The sequence below is a fragment of the Vulpes lagopus genome, chromosome 23 (genome assembly GCF_018345385.1).
Source record: "Vulpes lagopus strain Blue_001 chromosome 23, ASM1834538v1, whole genome shotgun sequence".
Classification (NCBI taxonomy): domain Eukaryota; kingdom Metazoa; phylum Chordata; class Mammalia; order Carnivora; family Canidae; genus Vulpes; species Vulpes lagopus.
In genome coordinates this window covers 4,644,724-4,671,103 of record NC_054846.1, presented here as the reverse complement: position 1 = coordinate 4,671,103, position 26,380 = coordinate 4,644,724, and the positions used below count along the sequence as shown (strand labels likewise).

General features: G+C 44.4%; 2 protein-coding genes across 6 annotated transcripts in view; one reads left to right on the top strand and one right to left on the bottom strand.

The window, feature by feature from the left end:
* NPY5R (neuropeptide Y receptor Y5) overlaps positions 1-26,380 on the top strand; it is a 45,200-nt gene that overhangs the window by 4,210 nt on the left and 14,610 nt on the right. For 3 of the 5 annotated variants that reach the window (XR_005985260.1, XM_041738649.1, XM_041738648.1), the window contains exon 2: positions 25,388-25,574. The exons of 1 other annotated variant lie outside the window; for it this stretch is intronic. The gene's annotated coding sequence lies outside the window, so the exon portion shown is untranslated. Of the gene's footprint in view, positions 1-22,552; positions 22,762-25,387; positions 25,575-26,380 lie in introns of all 5 variants that reach the window. One more of the 5 variants, XM_041738651.1, reaches the window with a different exon arrangement.
* Positions 11,948-21,712, bottom strand: NPY1R (neuropeptide Y receptor Y1). The gene is made up of 4 exons (XM_041738653.1): positions 21,566-21,712; positions 15,365-15,474; positions 13,802-14,642; positions 11,948-13,695 (listed from the first exon to the last, which is right to left on the bottom strand). The coding sequence occupies exons 3-4, from the start codon at positions 14,495-14,497 to the stop codon at positions 13,243-13,245; spliced, it is 1,149 nt and encodes a 382-aa protein (XP_041594587.1). The 5' UTR covers positions 14,498-14,642; positions 15,365-15,474; positions 21,566-21,712; the 3' UTR covers positions 11,948-13,242.

Here is a 26,380-nt window from a genome sequence, read left to right as displayed (position 1 = left end):
AAAAGCAAACATTATTAATTTCTCCCCATATGCAGGCGTAGGAGGGGGTTACAATGAAGTTGAAAGGCCTAACTCTTAAGGAACCATCCATCTAGGAAATAAAGATATTTTAACAGGAATATTTATACGTATTAACTTAAACAGTGGAGAGGACCATAAAGTGATTTTTTAAAAAAAGAGATTCCACTGGTTAAATATGACTTTCTAATAAAACTTTGCTCATTTTGAGGCATGAGAACAGAGCAGCGTTGAGAGGAAAGGCTCCAGAATCAGGCAGTTGCGAATTCAGATTCCAGCTCCCGCCGGCACTACCAGTATGATCCTGAGCAAGTTATTTGTAGTTAAATCTAAACCAATAATTATCTGCTTAGAGATCACGCTAACATGAATATTTCACCTCATTAAATCCTGGTGATGAATAGTAAGATAAAACTCAAAAAATCACCTCCTATAGCACCCAACTCATGGGGGCGCCTTGGGTGGCTCAGTTGGTTAAGCCTCTGCCTTCAGCTCAGGTCATAATCCTGGAGTCCTGGGATGGGGCTCTGTCTCCCTCTGCCCTCCCCACTCAGGAGCTCGCTCGCTCTCTCTCTCCCTCCCTGTCTCTCAAATAAATTTTAAAAATCTTTTAAAAAGCACCTAACTCATGAGCATTACCACATTATTGCTTAAACCTTGATTCTAGACATTTTAATTGCATTTCCTGCATTCCAGGTCCTGTGTATCGTACTGAGGATATAAGAACTTGAAGTTCTTTCCTTTATTGGTTCTCAAAATCTAGTAGAGAGGAGAGAAATAAAAGCAAAGGGCAGGATCCCATGAACAGCCCCGTGACACAGAGAAGTAGGAGCACAGGCGAGGGGGGTCCAGGCCAGTATCACCGGTAGGACATCAGCTTTTAGATGGCTTTATCCCTGAATGGCTTTGCACTGACATGCACTTCTCGAGGCGGTGCTTGAGCCTTGCCCAGTTAGGCCAGAGTGTCCACGGGGAGGATTTCGGGGAGCAAATGATGCCTTTGTAAAATCTGCCAGCATTTCTTTAGGCTGTTAAGGATGCCATACAGGCACCATTCTAGTGATTCCCATTAAGCAAGCGCATTCCAGGCCTTTCCAGAAGTGTCAGAAAGTTCTATGGGGTCTCTTGGTGTCCTTTACTGTTGGGGGAGAATATGTGATTTTATATTATGCAATGGCTTGAGGGTGGCCTCTGGAATTAGGCTCCTGGGATTGACTTTTTTTTTAGGATTTTATTTATTTATTCATGAGAGACACAGAGAGAGGCAGAGACTCAGGCAGAGGGAGAAGCAGGCTCCATGCAGGGAGCCCGATGCGGGACTCGAACCCGGGACCCCAGGATCACCCTCTGAGCCCAAGGCAGAAGCTCAACCACTGAGCCACCCAAGTGTCCCCCTGGGATTGACTTCTGACTCTTTTATGAGCCCTGGTTTGCTGTGTGCAAAATACTCCCATTTCCCTAAACCACAGTGTTTTCGCCTGTAGAATGGGGAGCTTGATATTGGTTATTTTATAAAATTTTGTGAGAATTAGCGGAGATAATATATGTAAGGCACTTGACAGATGTTAAGTGATAAACGGAACACCTCTATTTGTAATTTAGTTCCATTTCCCTGGATAGTGAAGGGTGAAGGATTCTATGAGTGTCAAATTAGATAAGGATTGGTTTCCATTTACATTGTTGTGATAGCTCTATTTTCTCTGTGCTTGTTCATAATGTTCTCATTTAGCGTGTAAATATGTTTTAGTCCTGACATAGTGTGCTCCTGGTTTTATGACCAAATCTGTTGCTACGCTGCCTATGGTTTTGTTTTTCATATTTTAATAAGAATCCATTGGTTTATCCTTTTTATCAGATTCTTGTGAGAATCGGCCAGAGCTAAATAGCAACGCTTCGCTAAATACCCAAGACAATAAAGAAGGAAAGGAGCAGGGCCTTGGCAGGAAGCTAGGTCACCCATAGAAATATGAATAATAGACTCTGGACACAGGAAGTGGTGGGAGTGTCATTCATACTAAAATAAACATGCTGATTAATTAAAATTTCACTCACCATGCTTTGCTTGCAGGCACTTCATTGTTACTCTCACCAGCAGCAAAGCTGTATTGTCCTTCTCTGATGTCCAGAGATTATGGTCTGAAATGTTGTATTGTAACTGCAGAAAGCAGCTCCAGAATCACCAGCCACTCCCTACCACACAACAATTAAAAAAAAAAAAACCCAAACCCCACATATTGTGGGTTCTAACAGTCGTACGTAAACCAAACTCCTATGATCCGCCTGATTCGATTGCTCACCCCCCATATTCTCATCACACTCCGATTTGATGGTATTTATGCCAGGCTTTCTGCTCAAGCAAGCTGGTTAGAGCTTTTTCAAAATTGGGAAATATAACACACATGCAAAAAATTGCATAAAGTTTAACTGGCGAGCATAATGAATAATCATAAAGAGAACGCCCAGGATGAGAAATAAAACCTGCCGCCTCCTAGGTTCCCTACCTCACCGGGTCTCCTCCAGGTGCTGTTCCTCTCCTGTCCTGCTTGAGGTACCATTGCCCTGATTTTACAATAACACTTTCTCTATGGTCCCCCCAGATGTGTGTGCATCCCTAAAAATGTAGTTTTTTGGGGGGTGGGGGTTTGGGGAACTTCATATGAGGGGTACCATACAAAATGTGTTATTTTTGTCTAGTTTCATGTATTTAATATTGTCTGTGGGAAGATTTGGAATCGGGCCAGACTTTACTTAGTTTTGTGGCTGTAAGATATTCCAGTATATGAAGATACCATGATCATCCGTTCTACTCTCTTTGGATATTTGGCTTCTTTCCACTTTGGGATAATTAAGAGCAAGGATGCTATAGACATGCTTTTACACATATAGTATTCTGGACTGCATGAGCAAGAGATTTTAGGAGTTTTCTACTAGGGTTAAAATTGTAGGATGATGACGTAGGCATTTCTTCAACTTGACTGGAGAATTCCAAATTGTTTTCCAAGGTGGTTGCACCTGTTTACACCTCACCAGCAGTGTATGCAACTCACACTATTCTCATTTTGGCCAATTTTATGGATGTGTAATGGTATTTTATTGTGGTTTTAATTCACCTTTTCCTCGTTACCAGTGACACTGAACACCTCTTATATGTCAAGCAACAATTTGAATTTCCTTTCTTGTGAAGTTCAAATATTTTGCCCATTTTTAATTGCATTTTATCTCTATTTCTTAATAGTATTTTAAAAATAAAGTCTGGCTTCCAGTACTTTGGAGGTCCCCCACCCCCAGTTTTAGGATATAATTGAGAAATAAAGTTGTAAGATCTTGAAAGTGTACAACACGATGATTTGATACATGTATGCATTGTAAAAGACTCCCCCATTGAATTAACACATCCATCACCTCGTATATGAAATCTTTTTTTAAAAAAATTTTCTTCATTTGAAAGAGAGAGAGAGAGAGAGAGAGAGAGAGAGCTGAGCAGGGGGAGGAGCAGAGGGACAGGGAGAAGCAGACTCCTCGCTGAGGGCAGAGCCAGAGGAGGGGCTGGATTCCAGGACCCAGAGATCATGACTTGAGCCAAAGTCAGTCCCTTCACTGACTGAACCACCCAGATGCCCCTACCTCTCTTTTTTGGGGGGAGTGTGTCAAAACATGTAATTTTAACAAATTTTAATTATACGATACAGTATTATCAATTATAGTCACCGTGTTATACAGTAGATGCTGTCACTTAATTCATCTTATAACTGGAATTATGTGCCCTTGTCTTGAATTTCTCCCACCCCTCAGCTCCTGGCAATCACTTTTCTACTCTCTGTTTTTATGAATTCTACTCTCTTTTTTAGATTCCACATGTGAGTCATACTAGTTTATAATGCCCTCCAGGTTTATCCACTTAGTTGCAAATGATAGGATTTCCCTTTTTCAAGGCTGAATAATATTCCTCTCTCTCTGTGTATGTGTGTGTGTGTGTGTGTGTGATATTTAAAAAAATTCATTTATCCATCTTTGATGCTGAAGCTGTTTCCATACTTTGGCTGTTGTGAATAATGATGCAATGAGCGTGGCAGTGAAGATATCTCTTCAAGAGATACTACTTATTTCATTTCCTTTAGATGTGTATCCAGACGTGGGATTGCTGGAATAGATGGTAATTCTATTTTTAATTTTTGGGGGAATCCCATACAATTTTCCACAGTGACTGCACCAATTTACATTCCCACCAACAAGGGTTCCCTTTTCTCCACATCCTCACCAGCACTTATTATCTCTTGTTTTTTTGATAACAACCATTCTAATGGATGTGAGGTGATATCTCATTGAGGTTTTGACTTACGTTTCCCTGATGATTAGTGACACTGAGCACCTTTTCATGTATTGTTGGCCATTGGAATGCCTTCTTTGGAAAAATATTTAAGTCCTTTGCCCGGTTTTAAATTGGGTTATTTGGGTTTTACTACTTTTTTATGGTATTGAGTTATATGAATTCCTTATGTATTTTGAACACTAGTCCCTCATCAGATATGTAGTGTGCAAATATTTCCTCCCATTCCATACGTTGCCTTTTCATTTTGTTGTATGCCAAAGCTACGCAGGAGCTTTTTAGTTTGATGCAGTCCCATTTCTTTATCTTTGCTTTTATTACCTTTGTTTTTGGTGTCAAATCCAAAAAAGTCATTGCCACGACCAATGTCAAGGAGCATACCCGTTATATTTTCTATTAGGAGTTTTACAATTTCAGGTCTTATATTCAAAACTTACAAACATTTCTCTTTCTGTTCCGTGACTTGTATTTTCACTCTATTATAATTATGTCTTTTTTAATGTACAAGAGTTCTTCCTTATTTTAATGTAGTCAAGTTTACTCATTTGTTTCTTGGATATGCCTTTTTTTTTTTTTTTTTTTGGTCTCATTAAGAAGGAAATCCTTCCCTAACCCAAAGGTTATGAAGATAGTTCCCTATAGTGTCTTTTAAAAGCTTTAGAACAAAAACTTTGTCTTTGACATATAAATCTATAATCTACCTGGAGTGTTGCTCTTTGTATGGTCCGAGGTAGGGGTGTGATTTTTTGTGTGTGGGGAGGGATGCCATTTTTCAATCAGGTAACTAAATTGAGAGATCATGACTCACTCATTGCTGTTTAAAATAACCTATCAATAACAACAACAATAGCAACAACAGTAATGATAATGATAAAGAATTGGTCTACACTCATTTAATAAAAATGTGAATCTCTGTTCCCAGACTCTTTTGTACCATTGTTTATGTGTTTACCTATTTCTATACCAATATTATCTTAATTGTTATAACTTTGGTTGTGCTTAAACTGTTTAAAGGAATTATAATATAAAAACATATTGAGGGTATTGCGGCGTAGTAAAAACTAGGTATCTCTTAGTCAAGTGTCATAATTACTAATGGTCAATTATTCATGGTCTGCATGGTTAGAATCCATGTAAGGCGCTTAAATTAGTTAAGTCAAGAAGTCATTTTTAAAATATGATGAATGATTCTGATTATCTGAGTCAGCTAGTTTAGGAAGGAAGATGATTTATAATAAAGAATCAAAAGGGGAAGCAATGGACCTTACCCAGGGGTGCATGTCAGAATAAGTTATGGAAGCCTTCAAACTTTACCTATGGTTGCTTAGTCCCCAGAAGTCTGAGATATAGGTTAGGCATGTATAGTTTGATGAAAAAAATATGTGTTTCCAATCATTGTTCATATTGATAATTACTCCAAAAAGTCAAAAGGTGATTTTGAGTGATGGATTGACCACTTACTAGCTTATGACCTTGAATATGTTACCTAAACTTTTGGTTTCCTCAACTGCAGAATGAGGACACCTACCTAAAAGGGGTTTTTAAAGACTTGTAGGCATCAATAAATTTTATTTCTCTTTCTCTTTTAATCTTGGTTTCCTGATCTGTAAAGTGGAGCTAATAATTATTTAGAACAAGAGTTGTTGAAAGTATCTAAAAGAATCAAATTATGTAGAACTGGCTTATGACCTGCAAAACATCGTTTAAATACAAATATTTTCAGCTGAAGATCCATGTCAAGGAAGGGCTAGGCAACAAGAAGTGGCGAATTTACGTAATATAAGGTATGAATGCAAACTTTAAGAGATTTAGTGGCCTTTTATGCTCTTTCTGGGATACCATCTTGTGTATGTGGTGATTTGTCAGGTAACATAAGTAGCAATGGGGGAAGTAGGCAATGATATTTCTTTAGCCTTTGTATCAAGTCAATCATACCACTGGGGCTCCATGGTGCAACTCACATGTAGGTTATGCTCACTTGCTCTCTACTTCATTTATTTTGTTATTATTTAGTAGCCAAAGTGACTTGAACAGCAAACTGGAATGCGATAGACTTGCCAAATAAAAGTTGGGGGCAAGTCAGTATAGTCAGAAATAAAAACTAGCTGCATACCCACAGAGGTCCCCAAGAAAGCCTCTTCATCCTAATAAAATGGATAAACACAAATTTCTGCTTAAAGCAAATGAAAGTGCATTTGGGTGTCACCTATTGCTTTCAGATTTCTAATATACTGTAGATATCCACAATAAAACCATATCTTCTTCAAGAAACCTAAATATATTTAACAAACTTCTGAGTCTCCAGCACTGTCCTAAGGTGCTGCTTATGTGCCAACAGCTGTATTCAAGGAAGAAACATCCTATAACAATTAGACTTGGAACCAACAAGTTAAAAAGAATAATTCTTGAATATGTTCATTTTCATGAACATTAGCTGAGATTTCATTAACAGTCCTCTTTGATTAATGTTAGCTCCTTTCTCAGCTAAACTATTTATTCTTACTAAATGTTTAAAAATAACTTTTGCTTTGAATGTATAATGTATAACGTAGGCAAAGAAAAAAAGCAAAAAATTCTAATAATTTTGTTGTATCCTGTATGACTTGGCCAGATTAAGATTCTCCATAATTCTTCCTGTCATGTGGTAGCAGGCCTTGCTGCAGCTAATGCTCTTGCTCACTTTCAAGGCTTGGTATAGATGTCTTCAAGAAGCTTCGTTCAGTCTGAAGAAGGTAAGTACTTCCCAGAAAAGTGTGAACATGCATTTAGGATTACATTCACTACCTGCTATGAGTTAAAATGATACATTTCTGTGCATATCATCCATGAATTTAATGTCTATCAAGAGTAAGGTCAGTCTTGTTTGGTTGCCAGCATCTTCCAGAGATCTGGGCACTACTTAGGTTACTCATTAAATACTAGTTGAATGGAACTGAACTGATTCTACCGTTTGCTGAGAGCCGCAGTTTCTAGTATATTAGATTACTTTGTTTTCACCTTGTTTATCTTCTTTTAGTGACTTCTTTGAAGAGAGTCTAATAATGCTGAAGCATTTAGAGTATTATCTTGGCTACTTAAGCATAAATTATAATTTGACTCAAGATGTGATTTTCATATTCTTCAAACACTATTTATTTATATGCAGATACAATCTTTCCCTCAAAAAGTACGTAAGGGGGGCTGGTGACGCAGGCGGTGAAGTGTCAAGCTCTTGGTTTCAGCTCAGGTCATGATCCCAGGATCGCAGGACCAAGCCTGCTTTCACTCTTGCACTCTCTCTTCCTCTAAAAATTTTTTAAAAAACACAAAGTACTTACATAGGAAAATAAGATGTCCTTGAAAAAAAAAGTCTAGTTGAATGGACGTGCTCAAGCTGAAAGCTATATATATACAACTTTTAAAACTTCCATTTGCCTGCTTGTGGGAAGTATAATAATCCAGTGTTTAACTAGACTTTTGTTGGAGTCACCCAGATGTGGGATTAAATTCGGCTTTTGCCAATGACTAACTGTGATTTGGGGGAATGCTATGTAATCTTTGTGAACTGCGACTTCCTTATCTAAAATAACAGCAGTGTCTGACTTATGGCTTGTTGCAGAGTTCTAAGCGCTCACTTGGTAACTTTAAGTACAGCCTCTATGAAATAATTTGTACTACTAGCCATTGATGACAAAGGATTTCTTTCCCCATAGCCCTTTTCCTTCATTGGGAATGAGGTTGTTTGATCGCTTTTGTTACTGGTGTTTGTTGTCATTTCGCATTAGTACTTTCTTATTATATGTTTCCCAATTTCAAACCTTTTATTGGAAAGATAGACCACCGTCTTCCTTTCAACACTTACTGATTACTGATTTTCCCTTTTTTCTTGGACCTCAGCACAATCTCCTGGCCTCTGTGGTCCTATGCTCTTTATAGGCCATATTGCATCTGAATTCCACTCTGTATAGAGTCCATTAGTTGGGGCAATTTGCTTTCCTCTCCCCAACTTCGTTCACACCCAAATATATTTCTAAATATCTTATTCTGTTCCCAGTCTTAAAATGTCTTTTATATGACCTTTAAAAAATTTTCCCATTTGGAAAATCAGGTGCCTTCCCCCAGTTGGCTCCTCCATACCCCCGACTTCCCCAGTCTACCTCAATCTTACATTGTCTTCCAGTCAAACTTGTTTCCCTTTGGTCACATGTTTAGCTTCTGCACCTTTCCCCAGTCTGTCCCTATGTGTGGCACAGGCCTCTTACTTTGCCATACCATGTCTCTCCTTATTTTTCGGGATAACCCCTCTGAGAGGACTTGTTACAAGTAGAACATTTTACCTGGAAACAGTCCCTAAACAGGTATCCCCTTTCTCTTAATTCATTCTTAGATTTACTTAAATAGAATCACATGATTTTGGAGCTTTTATCTATCTTAGATATAAAATAGAGATTAGATATAGATATACCATATATATAAGATGTAGATAGATCTGCATATAATACAGATATTATTTAGCCTAATTTCCTTATTTCACAAATAAGAGTGCTGAGGCCAAGAGAGATTGGTGCATTACAAGCGTTTCATTTATGTCTATGAAGATTACCTAGGGGACACCTGGGTGGCTCAGTGGTTGAGTGTTTGCCGTCGGCTCAGGATGTGATCCCGGGGGTCCTGGGATTGAGTCCCATTGGGTTCCCCACAGGGAGCCTACTTCTCCCTCTGCCTGTGTCTCTGCCTCTCTCTGTGTGTCTCTCACGAATACATAAATAAATAAAATCTTAAAAAAATATATGTACTGGTGACCTGAGACCTTTGTTAAGTCCCAGCGATTTTTTTAATTAAAAAAAAAATGAAAAAGATTACCTAGAAGGAATGAATGAATAGTAGTGTTAAAAGGAAATAAGCAATAAAACGAGACTGATGGAATGAGAGAAAATGTTTGATATGGGTGCTTACTCATTTCACTAATTTGTTTTAGAAGCCTTAAAATACTAAGGCTCAAGATAAAAAAGAAAATAAAAAAGTAGGGGTCAAAACACTAGCAAAATTAAAAAAATAAGAAAAACAAGTCTTGGGGATCCCTGGGTGGCGCAGCGGTTTGACGCCTGCCTTTGGCCCAGGGCGCGATCCTGGAGACCCGGGATCGAATCCCACATCGGGCTCCCGGTGCATGGAGCCTGCTTCTCCCTCTGCCTGTGTCTCTGCCTCTCTCTCTCTCTCTGTGACTATCATAAGTAAATAAAAATTAAAAAAAAAAAAATTAAAAAAAAAAAAAGAAAAACAAGTCTTTTTTTTTTTTTTTTTTGGTCATTTGGGAAAAGCACAATATTTTGCTTGATTACTTTTCCTCACTTTTCAACTAGTAATATAGATTGCATGAAAAATAAGCAAAACAAGTAAACTTTAAATGTTTGCTGGTGTAGAGGTGTATAAGAACAATCCATGGATTTTGCAATCACAGAAATCTAGGTTTGATTCCTGTGGGCATCAATTTACTCATTTGTAATATCACGAGCTAATGTAGAAATAAGAACATCTGGTAACAGACCTTGAGTCAGACACATATTTTAATGCAACATTCCCACGAGGCAATTTAATAAAAAAATCTTTCTCTCTCTCTCTCCCTTAAGTATGTAAGAGGTAAATGCTAAGCCTGACATCCATACAAGTCTGTAGATCAGTAACTTTGTCTCTGGGACTCATTTCGTGCATATCCAGTGAATCCGTATGAGCATTAATATGGCAGCTTTCACTGGAAGAAGCCAGAACACTGCATAGATATAATGAGAATGACAAAGCATGAAATATTGTGAGAATTACCCAGATGCAACACAGAGACATGAAGTGAGCAAATGCTGTTGGAAAAATGGCACCAACAGACTTGCTCAACGGAAGGTTGCCACAAAACTTCAATTTGTAAAAAAAAAAAAAAACAAAACAAAACAAAAAAGCAAAAAACAAAAACCACCACGTTTGCGAAGCACAAGAAATTAAAGTGCGTCAAACGGGGTATGCTTCCTTATGACATTCTGGAAAAGGTAACATTTTGTGGAATAGAAAATGGGTGAGAATATGCAGCTAACAGTAAAGGAACAAAACTAATATGAGTAATCAGATTCCATTTTTAAGTAGAATTCTCTAATTCACAAGGGAATTAGAGACACATATAATCCTAATGGCCATTTTCTCTCAACTTTTCCTCACTTCATTCCTTTCTACAGCCAAAATCAGAAAGACGGTGAATAGTAATATTATGTCCTAATAATTTAACTTGTAAAGAGAGAAAAACAAATTATTTCTAAAGCTCTATCATAGGTTCAGCTCATTGCTTGGTTTAATAGCCCCGGACAGACCTTGGTTGGATTTTTGCTCCACCTGTGATGCAGCGTGAGGCTCAAATTTTACAACTTTGAGCTTCACGTTCCTCTTAGGGGAAGTGGTCTCATTAGTCATGCATCTTCACAGCTACTTAAATATTTGACATAGTACTTGGCACACGCTAAGTGTTTAAAACTTCTAGCTACTATCATTTTACTCTAAATTCATATAAGCTACACTGTAATTATGCTCTTGTACTAAGACAGTTGATGGATTCATTTGTTCTTGGATTTAAGAAAACCCAGTGGTTCTGTAGTTGCTATTGTCGTGCATGTTTATTTCTTCTTGAGTCACTCTGGATCTGTTGTTGATTCAGATTTTACTAGTAGTTCATCAACATCTATGGATAAAAAAAGGATTTTATATTCAGTTCATTATTTATGTAAAGATGAGGAATCAGCAGCCTACATAGCTGAACGAGAATCTCAGGAATGGCTATCTCAACAAATGTGCTGACAAAGAAGCACCTACGTGTTAAGGCTGTTCTCAAGTAGCAATTTGTTTCCATAGCACCTAAGTGGAGAAAGACAAGATTTCCCATTAGTCCCCTGAAGCAGAAAAATGTTTAAAATTCCAGATTTTGGTAAGGAAAGATGATGATATTTTCCAATGTACGTTAAAAGTTGGTTTTAGAATTTTTTTCTTTGTTCAGTTAACTTAAAGTCATTGTTAGATAGAATCTGGATGCATACAAACACTCACAACGTAAAAAGTTTGATATTTGTTTGAATTACAGGACTAAACAAGCAAGTCTCTGAAACCTAAAATATCATTTTTGCCTGGCTTAGAAAGGAAAATAACATAATAAGAGGGCAAACATCTCCTTGGTAAATATGAACTTAGAAGGAGGAGCCCCTCAAAATTTCAAGTTGTAACATCTGTATGATCATAAATGAGAAGGAAGGAAATTTATTGCTTATTCATTTGTTTGTTTAAGGAATATTAAAAAAAAAAAAACTTCAAAGTATCTGGCACTGTGTTAAATGCACTAGGGATGGAGTCACGTAAAGTAGCCATTGCCTTCAAGAAGATTCAAGAAGCGGAGGAGGAAGACCACAGGGTAGAAAATGTTTCATTAATAAGCAGAAATAGGATGTTGTGGGAACATCATGGGAGGGAAACTATGAGCCAAAAAAAAAAAAAAAAAAAAAAAGAAAGAAAGAAAGAAAGAAAGAAAGAAAGAAAGAAAGAAAAGAAAAAAGAGAAACTGAAGAAAGACCAGAGGGACATAGAAGAGACTACTCAGAAAAAGCAAAAACCATTTTAATAAAGAAAATGTCTGCCCTTCTAAAATCAAACACATTTAATACTTCTATAATACACCAAAGTTATATGTTGTTCTTTAACATATCTTTGCTCCAAGTGATTCTGAGGCTCAATCACGATTACAGAATGCAGGAAAGTAAGTATATGAACATGACACAACCACTGCATACTCTATTAAGTACATTATCCGTAAGACTCCACAAGGCACACGGTTTATACAAGTCAATATGGGCTATATGAAGTGTTGTCAGTTTTCAGGTATTTATTCCTGCTAGCCAGGGTGAACATTCTTTTAGCAGTATACTTTGGTGTCCTTCTCTGAGGAACGGACATTGAAAAAGTCAAGAATGAGTTACTATGTAGGCACTGATGTATGGAAAATACACTTTGTGTATTTGTATACTGTAAGCTGGAAACGCTTGTTGAGTCACATATACATTTACGCTAGAAAGCTCGACAAACACTGAATAGTCTGTGAAGAATGGAAAACCTCTTGCCGATTCAGACGAATATAATTCAACTATTTGCTGCAGTACTAATTTGCTTGTTAAATTAATTACTCTGAAATCCTTTGGTTGTCAGGTACCAAAATAGTTTTGAAATTAGAGAACTGCTTTCCCACTTAATTCTTGTGGGTGGCCCAATTCCCCATGATATTCACAGCTGAGAAGTATTTTTTATGCATTTTTATGTTAAGTGATAATCAGGAGCAAATTAAGTCTGGTTTTAAATTTAAAAGAAAAAAAATGCAAACCGCTCCTCAATGACTTCGGACTGTGGGTATGCAAGACATGGGCTGAGCTGCACATCTCGCATGCTGCTTTTGCATGCTGTCACCTTTGTAACAGCCTGAAATGATGTGTGTCATCACATCAGGATTGCCCAATCTAGTGACCATCTAAGGCAATCAAATCAGGATGCCCGATCTAATGAGTATCAGATGTAATGCCTCTAAAGTCAGTCAACAGTAATATTTTAAAGAAATGTCATTCCAACGAATAGAATATAAAAGTGTATTATATGCAGATGTTTACAAAAAAAGCACTTCAAGGACCTCTGGTCGAAACTCCTGCCAGAAGATTCCAAAGCCCGTACATTTTTGTCCCAGCGTAATTACGACAGCTACAATAAAAGCAGCAGAAAGCAAGGCAAGCAAATCTTGGTCTCTTAAATGATTACGACCTCATTCCTTGGGGGAGCAGGTAATGAAAGTATGTTGTAAGTTGTGCTTGTTTTTAGACAGTTGTCCTCTGGGACCATATGCTACAGAAGTTTCAGATTTTTTCATTGTCATCATTGTTGATTTTCTTAAATGCGACTGGGCTTGCTTGTTTCAAAGAAGTCTTAGAAACATCTGTGTGCATGGTAGACATGGCTATCGTCTCATAGTCATCATCCCGAGACCGGAAATCACAAAAGTTAAAGAAGAACTGCAAGTCTCTCTGGAAATTTTTGTTCAGAAATCCGTAAAATATGGGGTTGACACAAGTGGATATCATGGCCGTAAGGTGGCACAGCAGGAATAACAGGTTATGGTTGCACGTAGCGATGATCTGATGATTCCAGTCAAACACAGTGTTGAAGATGGTGAGAGGCAACCAGCACACGGCGAACGCTACCACGATGGACAACAGCATGATGTTGATTCTTTTGGTTTCACTGGACCTGTACTTGTTGTCTCTCATCTTGTCCATCATGTTGTTTCTCCTTTTCAAGCGTATATATATCTACAGAGAGGGGGGAAAAAAAAGTTCAAACAGAACTGCTAATTTAATATGGGATTCTGTGGAAAGAAGGCTAAAATGGAAACGGTAGGGGGAAACGTTTTCTTACCTTGAAGTAGCAAATAAATATAAAACAGAGTGGGCCAAAATACTGCAGCATCAAGAGGAGAGTCGTATAGGACAGCCTATGGGAGTCCGATGGAAATTTATCAAAGCACACGTATTTGTCCTTGAACGCGTCAAGTGTTACATTCTGGAACGGCTCATCGGTCAGTACTTGATAGATGAGGAAAGGTAGAGACGAAACCACAGCAAGGACCCAAATGACAGCAATACCTACGTAAGCATGTCTGTTACTTGGTCTCCACCCTCGTGGGTTGATGATCAGCTGATGGCGCTCCACAGCAATGAGAACCAGAGAGAAAATGGACACGGTGATTGAAACACATTGCACAAAAGGGTTCAGTTTGCACATCGCCTCACCAAAAACCCAGTGGTCCATTAAGGTGTAGACAAATGTGAAGGGAAGACACATGATGGCAACAAGCAAGTCTGAGAAGGAAAGGTTCACAATCAGGATATTGGTAACATTTCTCATCTCCTTTTGTTTCAAGATGATCATGATCAAGGCCAGGTTTCCAGTGACCCCAAGAATTATTACAGCTCCGTAAGCAAGAGCTAATGTAAATATCATGGCCAAGGGCAGGTGACAATCATCACCTTCAAAAGCCAAAAACTGGGAATTCTCTGAAAAATTACAGAAGATTGAATGGTTTTCAACCTGGGAAAATGATGTTGAATTCATTTTGATTGGTTTGGTTGTTACGGATTACTCTAGACAAAGGGGAAATACGATTCTTCAAAGCAGATCAAATGTTCAGCTTATTCTCCATATTGCAATCCACTTATCAAAATTATTCTGAATTCTTCATTCCCTTGAACTGAACAATCTGTGAAGAGAAGATGACCAATGGCGTTACTAATTTTATCGAGGGCAGTCCAAATGAATTCTGACGCACAGTACTGTTTTAAGTGAAGACACCGAAATAAAGAAACAAAATGTAATCTGTATAAACATCTTTTTAGAAGAGCAGAGACAGTGTAAACATTTTGAAAAAAAAAAAAAAAACCTCTCCTAATGTTTTTAATTGGACTTGCAATTTCTACATTTCGATTCAGCAAAATGTAGTAGCCTGTAACTCAGTCAGGTGTGCGTAAATCTCATGTCCCACGTCTTATATAAACCAAAATTAAAGAAACTAACTAAATGAAAAAAATCAAATAAACAAATCAACAGGGATCCCTGGGTGGCGCAGCGGTTTGGCGCCTGCCTTTGGCCCAGGGCGCGATCCTGGAGACCCGGGATCGAATCCCACGTCAGGCTCCCGGTGCATGGAGCCTGCTTCTCCCTCTGCCTGTATCTCTGCCTCTCTCTCTCTCTCTGTGACTATCATAAATAAATAAAAAAAATTTAAAAAAATTAAAATTTAAAAAAAAAACAAAAAAAAAACAAATCAACAGATTGCTAAACATTGGAAAAGATGAGTGTGTCACAAAAATTTTAGTGCACAGATTAACACATAAGATAGGAAACAAAGAAAAACAACAGAAGTTTCCCGAATTCTTCCTCTTACTGTAGAAATGAAATAATTCACTAAGTCGTTGTACTAACCGCTCCACCATACACCGAACAGCTCTTCAAGGCAGCCGTTATTTAGCACGAGGTCACGCAAAAGGCGATGATCAGCAGAGTCAAACATCAAACCTCTGTCGTATGAAGGACTGTGGGAAGCACAGAAGACGTTTAATCCAGAAAAGACTAGGAAGGGTAGGGACGTCTTCTCGTGTCTGAATGGAGAGCATGTGCTGTAAGGACCTGGGCTTGGGGTATGAAATGTAACTGCACAAGTTAGAAATACGACCAAGGCAAGTATACCACAGTGCATGTTCCAAACAAAACAAAACCAATTTCCTATTATGAGGAACACAAGTTTAATCAAATGAAATCAAGTGCCTGCAAAAACTACGGAGGGCTCCGGACATCAAAGTTTGCAGCTACTACATAAAAGACTTTTGGGGAGCTCTTGCATTGTGTAGGAGATTTACCAGGCTCTAGCTCTGAGGTTCTTTCTAGTTTTAAGATCCTAGAATTTATTAATATGTCAGAAGCTTTCAAAGGCTTTCTAAGGCTTTATGCATATAAATAACCTGCCTCCCCGCTCGACTTTAATACTGATTCAGTGCAGGGACCTACATTTTAGTGGCAATTTTGATCTTTCACAGAATTTTGCGTTACAAAGACTCTTTTCTTACCAGCAAGAGAAAGTGCAGACAGTGGGTTTTTTAGAGATTAAAAGCTCCTTTTTAAAAAAATCTGATTTCCTTGAGATTGCTAAATAAACATACGAGATTTGGGATTTCTTATGTTAATTAACAGGCCACTGTGCCTGTGTTAAGAAAGGGAATTGCGCTTACGTCTTTTTTTTTTAATGTGAGAATAAAGAAAATCATGCAGATTTACTTCCATTTCAAAGGAGATAAGAAATTTAATGAACATTTGCCTTTTAAGCGACACCCTCCAATGAACCTTTCCTTGAGTGTTTTTGCTTTCTAGAATATGAGATGTTTCTTATTATAAAACCACAACTTGGCTTTATAAAGCTGAAGAATAAAAACAAAGGTTTCTAGCATTTAGTAAGAATGGAAGAGTTAACACTAAGAATGATTTCAAGTGTAAATGTTTTTAGAAGTATGGCTCGCTCCACCTCTGTGCAACCACCAATAACACATAATGGCTCCTGAACTCATGCAGCCGTCACCCTTTTTTCTCTCAAGGATGCCAAAGGCAGAGAGAATAATCTCTGGCTCTTAGGGTCTGAGAACAAACCTTGAAGAAGTCAGTGATAATCGAACATTTCTTTGCAAATTCCTCACTGAAGAATTCAAGAAAATCTTTGCACCATACTTCCCACTCGCGTTGCTGTCAAGATATTCAACATGACTTACTGGCTAATTGTGAGTTTCTCTTCATTTTTTAAAGTAAAACTAGCATGATAGGCAAGTGCATCCTCTCTGTCCTCTGACTTCTCATGGCTCCCTGTCACTACACACCACCAGGTGAGGAAGTATTCTGGAATAAGACACACGAGTGCAATCCTCAGCCTGACCCTTGAAGACCTCTACATTTTCCTGCCCTTTGCCTTTCGCTCCCTGCGTCAACAGCCCCATCGGGAGTGCTCTGCTCCCCGGCCCACCAAGCGCCTCCCAGCCTGTTGTAGCCTCTTGCACTCATCTTTGTCCCTGCCCTTGCCCTTGCTGGGGGTTTCTGTCTCACCACCAATCCAAATCCTACCCATTCTACCATTTGGTGCCCTTAAATCCTTAACTGGCTCTTCCCAATTAAACACAAGCTCTTTAAGATAAGTAGTGCATATACCTCATAGCACCTTGCAAATACTAGATTTAGAACAAAAACGTGTTGACTGACATAGCAGGCGCATGGCTGGAATAGCAGGTTCTTGTGTGAATTAATTCTGGATTCTGTCATAGTCCTTTTACGCGCAAGATGGATGCTAACTACAATAATCATTTTATGAGGTCGGGTAGATAGGGGAAAATGTTCCATTTTTATGTTTAAAAAAGGGAATTGTTTCTGAAAGAAAGTTCATTCATCTGAGAAATACTTATCCAACACTTATTTTGTGTCGGGCATGGTTTTATTGGGGACAACGGTGACCTTCTCATTGAGTTACTGGTCTTGTGGACCAAAAGCCAAGAAAATATAAACTGATAAAAGGGATCATATGCCAGATGATAAGTTTCAGACAGAAAAAAATAAGGCAAAGAGGGGTTCTGGGGTTGTTGGGAGCTGCCCTTTAGTACTGGGTGGTAGGAAAGGCCCCTGCTTGCTGGAAGAGGTGGCGTATGAGCTGAGACCTGAAAGTGGTGAGTGAGGAAGCCGGGTAGATATGTCGGGGACCGCATCCCAAGTGGAAAGAACAAAGGTGAATCCCTGAGGCTTGAGCGTACCTGGCGTACTAAACAGCAAAGATAAGTGGAATAAATAAGAGACAGCCTAGTAGAAAATTAATCACAAAGGGTAAGCAGAAGAGGAACAGATTATGTAAAGCCTTACTCCCTGGGACAGTTTGACTTTTTTTCTAGGAAAGACGAAGAACCACCGGGGAGTCTTTGGTAGAGGGTTGTACCCACCGGGGAGTCTTTGGTAGAGGGTTGTACCCCATGAAGTTGTATGGGTTGTTTTATCTATTTCAGAGACAAAGAGAGAGAGGGAGAGAGTACAAGCAGGGAGGGGGGCAGAGGAAGAAGCAGCCCCCATGCCGAGCAGACAGCCCAATGTGGGACTCGATCCCAGGACCCTGGGATTATGACCTGAGCCAAAGGCAGCCTGACCTGCCCGCGCCTCCATATGGCTTGTTTTAAATCGTTACTCTAGCTGCTGTTTTCAACAGATTTAAGGTAGGAAAGAGAAGAAGTAGGGAGATTCATTAAAAGGCGAATACAATAATCCAGATTAGAGATAATGGAGACACAGACTGAGGTGTTTATAGTGGAAAGGAAGAAAAACAGAAAATTTACATCCATTGACTTATCTTGACAAAATTCATCTACAACGTGTGGGCTACAAAGGCAGCTCCTTGCAGATGGCTTTACTGAAAACTGAAATGAAACTCTGATACCTCCGAAAAAATATCTGATGGACATGTAAGGAATATAGTCTTTCTAAGCAGACATTGATTTAGCTACACTGAAAAGGTAAACTATTTTTTTTTTCCTTTAAATGTTTGCAAAGCTTCCTTTTCTAAGTGCATGTTTGGTGGTCATTCCAGTTGGGTAAAACAGTTCTGCATTGGGGGAAAAAATGCGCATTTTCAGCCCACCTGAGGATTACTTCGAGAAAGAATCACTGTCCGAAAACATCACCGAGAAAGAATTCGCATATATCATATTTGCAAAAAAAAAAAAAAGTGATTTGACACCCACTATCCCAATATTCAAAACCAGACATGCAACTGCAGGCATTGCAAAAATTAAAGGTTGTTAAATCTCCCAGCATCTCCACGTAGCTGCCCTGGGCCATCAGGGACCGATGGAGCCGCCGCATCCATCACCAGTGAGCCCGCTGGCCGCCTCCGAGGGATCCGTCCCCCGGGACCCGACGCCGGCCTCCCGCCTCTGCTCTGGGCGCGGGGGCTTCCTGCGGGGCCGCGCTCCGGGTCAGTCGCGGCCGGTGCACCTGCTCCGGGCCGAGCGCAGCCACCTGCAGGCGAGCTCCCGGCGGGGCGGGGCGGGGCGGGGCAGGGGGGTCTCACCGCGCGGCCCCCGCGCCTCCCCGAGCCCTCCCGGGCTTTCCGCTCCGTCCTGCTCGCCCCAAAGAACCGAATGGGGCGGTTCCGTGGAAATCCGCGCGGGCCCGCTCACCTGCCGCCTGCTCTCGGTTGGCGCCGGCGGAATCGCCCCGACCCCCCCCCTTCGCGCCCATCAGTCAGGGAACACCTGCGCCCGCGGGGACCGGGCTGCCCAGGGATCCTCCGAACCCCGGGACGGCGAGCGGAGCCCAAGCTCCAGTCGGTGCCCCCGGACCCGCCTGAGGCCCTGGAACCTTCTCCCCTCGGGGCGGCCTGGGGCACCGCCGCCCGCCCGAGCCCCGCCCGCCGGCTCCCACCGCCGCCCGCTGCCAGCGCAGGACCCGGGACCCACCGAGGCTCGGGGCCCAGGGCGGGGCCACAGGGGCGGCGGGAGCCTGCGCTCGGCTCCGCGCCCCCTCCCCGGGCAAGCCCGCCCCTCGCCTCCGTCCGCTCCCCGCGGGGCAGGTGCTGCGCGGGCGGCGGGCGCGGAGGATCCAGGGGGCCGGGGGACCCCCCTGCACCGTCCCGACGACCGGTGCCTCCGCGCACCCCGAGCGCATTCTCCGGGCAACCCCAGAGCACCCCCCAACGCACCCTCCGCGCACCACCCCCGAGCACCCTCCGCGCACTCCCCAGCGCACCCCCAGCGCACTCTCCGGGCACCCCCCAGCGCACCCTCTGGGTACCCGCAGCGCACCATCCGCGCACCCTCCGGGCACCCCCAGCGCACACCCCGCGCACCCTCCGAGCGCCCCCCAGCGCAACCCAGCGCACCCTCCGGGCACCGCCAGCGCACCCCAGAGCACCCTCCGAGCGCCCCCCAGCGCAACCCAGCGCACCCTCCGAGCACCCCAGCGCACCCTCCGAGCACCCCAGCGCATCCTCCGAGCACCCCAGCGCACCCTCCGGGCACAACCCGCGCACACCCCGCGCACACCCCGCGCACCCTCCGAGCGCCCCCAGCACAACCCAGCGTACCCTCCGGGCACCCCCAGCGCACCCTGCGAGCGCCCCCCAGCGCCCCCCAGCGCACCCTCCGAGCACCCCAGCGCACCCTCCGAGCACCCCCCAGCGCACCCCAGCGCACCCTCCGAGCGCCCCCCAGCGCAACCCAGCGCACCCTCCGAGCACCCCAGCGCACCCTCCGAGCACCCCCCAGCGCACCCCAGCGCACCCTCCGAGCGCCCCCCAGCGCACCCTCCGAGCGCCCCCCAGCGCAACCCAGCGTACCCTCCGAGCACCCCAGCGCACCCTCCGAGCACCCCCCAGCGCACCCTCCGAGCGCCCCCCAGCGCAACCCAGCGCACCCTCCGAGCACCCGAGCGCACCCTCCGAGCACCCCCCAGCGCACCCCAGTGCACCCTGCGAGCGCCCCCCAGCGCAACCCAGCGTACCCTCCGGGCACCCCCAGCGCACCCCAGCGCACCCTCCGAGCGCCCCCCAGCGCACCCCAGCGCACCCCCCGAGCGCCCCCCAGCGCAACCCAGCGTACCCTCCGGGCACCCCCAGCGCACCCCAGCGCACCCTCCGAGCACCCCCCAGCGCACCCCAGCGCACCCTCCGAGCGCCCCCCAGCGCAACCCAGCGTACCCTCCGGGCACCCCCAGCGCACCCCAGCGCACCCTCCGAGCGCCCCCCAGCGCACCCCAGCGCACCCTCCGAGCGCCCCCCAGCGCAACCCAGCGTACCCTCCGGGCACCCCCAGCGCACCCCAGCGCACCCTCCGAGCGCCCCCCAGCGCACCCCAGCGCACCCTCCGAGCGCCCCCCAGCGCAACCCAGCGTACCCTCCGGGCACCCCCAGCGCACCCCAGCGCACCCTCCGAGCACCCCCCAGCGCACCCCAGCGCACCCTCCGAGCGCCCCCCAGCGCAACCCAGCGCACCCTCCGAGCACCCCAGCGCACCCTCCGGGCACAACCCGCGCACACCCCGCGCACACCCCGCGCACACCCCGCGCACCCCCCAGCGCATCCCAGCGCACCCTCCGGGCACCCCCAGCGCACCCTCCGACACCCCCCAGCGCACCCTACGAGCACCCCCCCAGCGCACCCCAGCGCATCCTCGGGGCACCCCCAGCGCCCCCCAGCGCACCCTCCGACACCCCCCAGCGCACCCTCCGAGCACCCCCCAGCGCACCCCAGCGCATCCTCGGGGCACCCCCAGCGCCCCCCAGCGCACCCTCCGGGCACCCCCAGCGCACCCTCCGCGCACCCCCCGCGCACCCCGCTCCGGAGAAGCGCTGGGAGAAGCGCGGGCAGGGCCGGCGGGAGAGCCGACGAGGGGGCGGGTCGCCTGCGGGCCGGGGGACGCCGAGACAGCGGGCAGGTCGCCCCGAGCGCCCGCAGCACCCCGCGAGCCGCCTGCACCCCGAGCCCCGCTGCGGGGCGGACCCGGGCCACCGCGGGGCGCGCGCACGTTTCGGGGTCCCGGCCCCCGCCCGCCGCTGTCGCCGTCCCTGGGCGCTTCCTCCCGCGTCCCCCGAGGGTGCCCGCCGGGAACTCACCTCCGGGGGCTCCCGCCGGGCCCGCGCCCCGAGCCGCAGGACGGCGCCCCGGCGAGCGCGCAGGCACCGCGGCTCCGCTCCGGCCCCGAGCAGCCCGCGGGCAGGAGGCGCCCCCGCGGCCTGACTCCGCCCCGCGCGGCCACGTGACGGCGCCCCGGCCCCGGCCCCCGCCCCCGCCCCGGCTCCAGCCCCAGCTCCGGCCCCGGCCCCGGCCCCCGCCCCGGCTCCAGCCCCCGCCCCCGCCCCCGCCCCGGCCCCCGCCCCGGCCCCCGCCCCGGCCCCGCGGCCCAGCGCCCCCTCGCGGCCCACGCCCCGCTCGCCGCCCCGCGACCTTCCCGGTCCGTCCCTCGTCTTAACAGCGATCAGGGGCACGGCCTTACCCAAAAGAGAAAAAAAAGAAAAAAAGAAAAAAAAAAAAAGTAGCAGGTCCGGGGCCCGAGCCCGGCGGCAGCGCCCCCCCCCCCGGGGGCACCTGCCAGACCCGCGGCCTCCCCACTCGGGAACCGAGGTCGCGCCCCTGCCCCAGGCGGGGCACCCGGGGGGGGGGGAGAAGCCGCAGGACCCCACGGAGGGCGCAGCGACCGGGCCCACGCCGCTCCACGATGCGTTTTCTCTATTAGGCAAAATAAACACTATTTAAAGTTCAGCATCAGCCATAGCCGGCTTATTTACATGGTGATGTGAACATCGGGGTTGCCCCCCCCCGGGAAATCTTTCTAAAATATTTGTTATTAGACATATTTTTATGCAATTGGAGAAGGGGTAGGATCCAGAATTAAAATATCCCTTGTAATGAGTGAATGGAGCACACGCTGCGCAAGACCCCACCACTGGTTAAACGGAGAAAAATGGCATCTATCTGTAGTTTTTTTTTTTTTTGAATTCTTCTCTTTTCTTCTTTTTTTTTAACTGAGACTGAAAATATGATTTAGGGATTTCGAGTCTTTTATTTTATTTTATTTTTCGATTTTATTTTTTATTTGTTAGAGGCAGAGGGAGAAGCAGGCTCCGTGCAGGGAGCTCGGTGGCAGGACTGGATCCCGGGACCCCAGGGTCACGACCTGAGCCAGAGGCAGATGCTCCACCGCTGAGCGGCCCAGGCGCCCCAGCAACTTCAATTCTTGTAAAGAGTAATGACTCTTGAGGATTCTGGTCGCCTTCTGTTGGTTCCATTCCCTCAAGTCACATTCTGAGAAGTAAGCTTTTTTTTTTTTTTTCTTTTAAAGATTTTATTTATTTATTCGGGAAAGACCCAGAGAGAGAGGCAGAGGGAGAAGTAGGCTCCTGCAGGGAGCCGGAGGTGGGCCTCGATCCCAGGCCTCCAGGATCACACTCTGGGCCGAAGGCGGCCCCAAACCCCTAAACCCCCCAGGCTGCCCTACCCACAAGGTTCTGACCTCAGATTGGCTATTTTCCATCTGCAGTGAGAATCACAAATGAAATTATCTGATTTTCTATGAAGAATACATTTTTAGGTAAACTTTTTTTCTATGTCAGCAAATATTTTGGAGTCGAAAATATAATCTGGACTCACTAGACATTTTCCTTTCTGTCTTTCCCAAGAATGCTGAATTAAGGCATGCCCATAATAATGCCTAAGCTACTGCGGCCAGTGTATTTCATCATTTTACTAACTGAATTGTTAGGACGTTTCCACCATAAGGCAAGTTTATAAAGCTATATTCTTGAAATACTAATATCAAATACCAATCTTTGAAAGATCATTGGTCTTAAAGACTTTTCTGTCAAGTTTTGGGTCCTGAGACACCTGGGTGGCTCAGCGGTTGAGCATCTGCCTTTGGCTCAGGTCCTGCCCCCCAGGGTCCCGGGATCGAGTCCCACATCGGGCTCCCTGCGAGGAGCCTACTTCTCCCTCTGTCTCTCTCTGTATCTCTCATGAATAAATAAATGAAATCTTAAAAAAAAATTATCGTACAAAAAGAAGTTTTGATATGCTCAACAACCGCAGCAAATTGTATAATTCTCTAGGCATATATCATCTATCAAGGACTCTCTCAAACTGTAAAATAAAATAAATTTTTATAAAGTGTGAAATTAAAAAAATGCAGCATAGTACAATAACCAAATACAACATAAATTCCTCTAATGACGTAATTTTATGGAAGGCTTGACATAAAGTAATCTGAGTTTCTCAGAAAACATACGCCGAAGAGTAATTTGAATTCCTCAAAAGATGTACTAAAGAGAATATACGTGTGAAATAAAGAAAACTTCTTTTTCTAGTCTTAAGAGAGCAGCCAGTTGCATACTTTCTTTCTGGGGATTCAAACTAGATCAAACCTCACCTTTGCCAGGGACGGAGAGAGGACTTTTTCATTGGGTGTATTTTCTCCTGAAATTTCGGAGCCCTCTGACCTAGAAACCATGACCAGCAGAATTAAATCAATGATCTGTTCTCCTGTTCTCTTGGGCAAGTCTTTTGTTCTGTCATTTAAACAGGATAGGCCCTATTCATTAAACCCCTATAAACCTTAGTTTTATCATCTAAAAAAATGGGCTGAACCTTTAAATTGCATGATTCGATGACTATAGAGATGAAAGTGTGTCACTAAACTTGCTCACGGAGTTTATCCATTGTAACTACTGGTCACTTGATGCATTTCTGCTGCTAAAGTTAATGATTCTAAAATGCTAATAGGCCTTGATATAGGAGAGTTGTCATAAATTATGACTCAGAAAACCTTGACAGGTGTTAACCTGTCATGTGAAAACTAGCTAGTGGATGATACTGTAGGAGAAAACCGCGTCGGGGTTGAAGTTCCTAGGAATCACCTTGGTGAATCAGTTCCTATTCTATGCATTAATTAGGTGTCAGTTTTTCCTTCTTTCTGTAACTTATTATTGCATTTATTTGAACCCATGATGTCCCAGAATATAGACTGCAATATTATTTCAGGGACCCCCGAGGAAGAAAGAAAGTGCTTCCAGTAAAGCAATGACGCGCAATCCATTGTAACTGAATCTCAGAGTTAGAGTACTAAAATAGCTCCTTAAAATCCCCGCCTCGGAACCAACGAAATATAAGAAGCAAAGAGTTTTGACTAACTCGGTTAGTACAATCAAATGGTCAACACAATCACGTAATCCAGGTGTCCTTTTGAGAATTAACTCGCAGGAATAGGTTACAATTAATTTAGTTAAAAATGTCAGGATACAAGAATGTAGATAAACAATTCAATTAGCTTTTTGTGTAGAGAAGCTAAGTCACATATACGGATTTGTTCTTGGTTTGAAATGGGAGTGCACTTCAGGAAAGTTCTCATTCCGTCACATAGACTACAAACCTAGAGCGTTTGTTTTAAAACTGTCAGAATCCGACTCTAGAGGACTAGGGCCCTAAAATTATTTAGTAAATACCCAAACATTTTCCTGCAGACCTGGAGGAAAAGAAGGAAAAAGGAAAAGGAGGGAAAAAAAAGGCCTGGTTCTGCTGGTTAATAAGCAGGTGAATGACCAGCAAAAGGTTAATAAATACACGCCTGGCTGACACCCTATAGACATTCAACAAAAATGTAACGTTATTTTACAAAGTGTCACATGATGCACTTGTTACCTGGGGTAATGAGCAGAGCTTTGCCATTGTTACTATTACTGCTTTTGATTATAACTAGTGCTATTCCCTTCACATCTCCTTTCAAAGTTGTGGAGTAGGAACAGCTGGTGAGCAGGGCAAGTCTGAACGCCTCCTCTGACCTCCCATCATCCATGACAAAGATCTCTGACAGTTCTTGCCCCGCTTCCACCTTCACACCACCCTGCTCCCAGATCTCAGGCTTAATATGAGACCCTTTCACGACACAGGCAACATCAGGAGGCCACACTCGGCTCCGAAATGTAAAAGCCAGTTCACATCCCTGAGACAGCGCAGTTTTTCCCAAAGGAATGAAGAAGAAAAAGGAAAAAAAAGACTCCTTGGGTCCACGGGAACAGCAGCAGCAGCAGCTGGCACAAAGGTGGAATCAGGGACTCCAGGCCGCAGTCTGCTCAGGTAAGCAGCCTGGCTTTGTTCCTTTGTTTAAAGTCTAGCCATTGCTTTCCTTCTCTGGATACATATAAATCCAGAAAGAGGGTAAGTATCCAAGGATGGGCTGAGGTAGTAATCGGACTCTTCTGAACCCAGGAAACTGCTTGGCTACCCCCTCTACGAACGCAGCATAAAGGTAAAGATAACTGCGCGGATCGTTGAAACTACAAATTCAAAACCTTAGCTGAAGTTCTTGAGCTTGAGTGGACTTCGATCTCTCTCCTTTTAGAAGATATTTCCAGTTGTCCTCCTTCTCCCCTAGTCTCCTACCTCATATCCTCAATTTCCATAGGCTCCTCCTTGCTTCTGAAGTCAGCAACAACCGGCCTCCCTCCCACAGGCCTCACTTCAGCCGCAGCTCCTCTGCCCCAGCTGTTTGGGCCCCAGGCCTTGAGTCAGCCTAGCCCACTGGGGTTTCCCGGCCGACATCCCAAATGTCGTGTGACAGAGACAAGCCACCCCTGTTGTGCTCACCCCCTCAATCCAGGAGCAGAAAATCCATGCGTGAGTTGTCGTTTATCTTCCACTAAATTTGTGGGGGCTGTTACACAATAACACAACCACAACACCTGTTTAGTCAACAGTGCCGCTCTCTTGGTGCAACACTAAAATGAAAACAAAAATAAAATTGCTCACTCCTTCATGGTAACCCCCTCGCCCATGCCCCAGCTTCTTTTTTTTTTTTTTTTAATTTTTATTTATTTATGATAGTCAAAGAGAGAGAGAGGCAGAGACACAGAGACACAGGCAGAGGGAGAAGCAGGCTCCAT

Coding starts and splice junctions, on each gene's coding strand:
- NPY1R (XM_041738653.1), bottom strand. CDS start 14,497: ATGAATTCAACATCATTTTCCCAGGTTGAAAACCATTCAATCTTCTGT. Junction 13,696..13,801: donor TATTTATTTGCTACTTCAAG/GTAAGAAAACGT, acceptor CCCTCTCTGTAG/ATATATATACGCTTGAAAAG.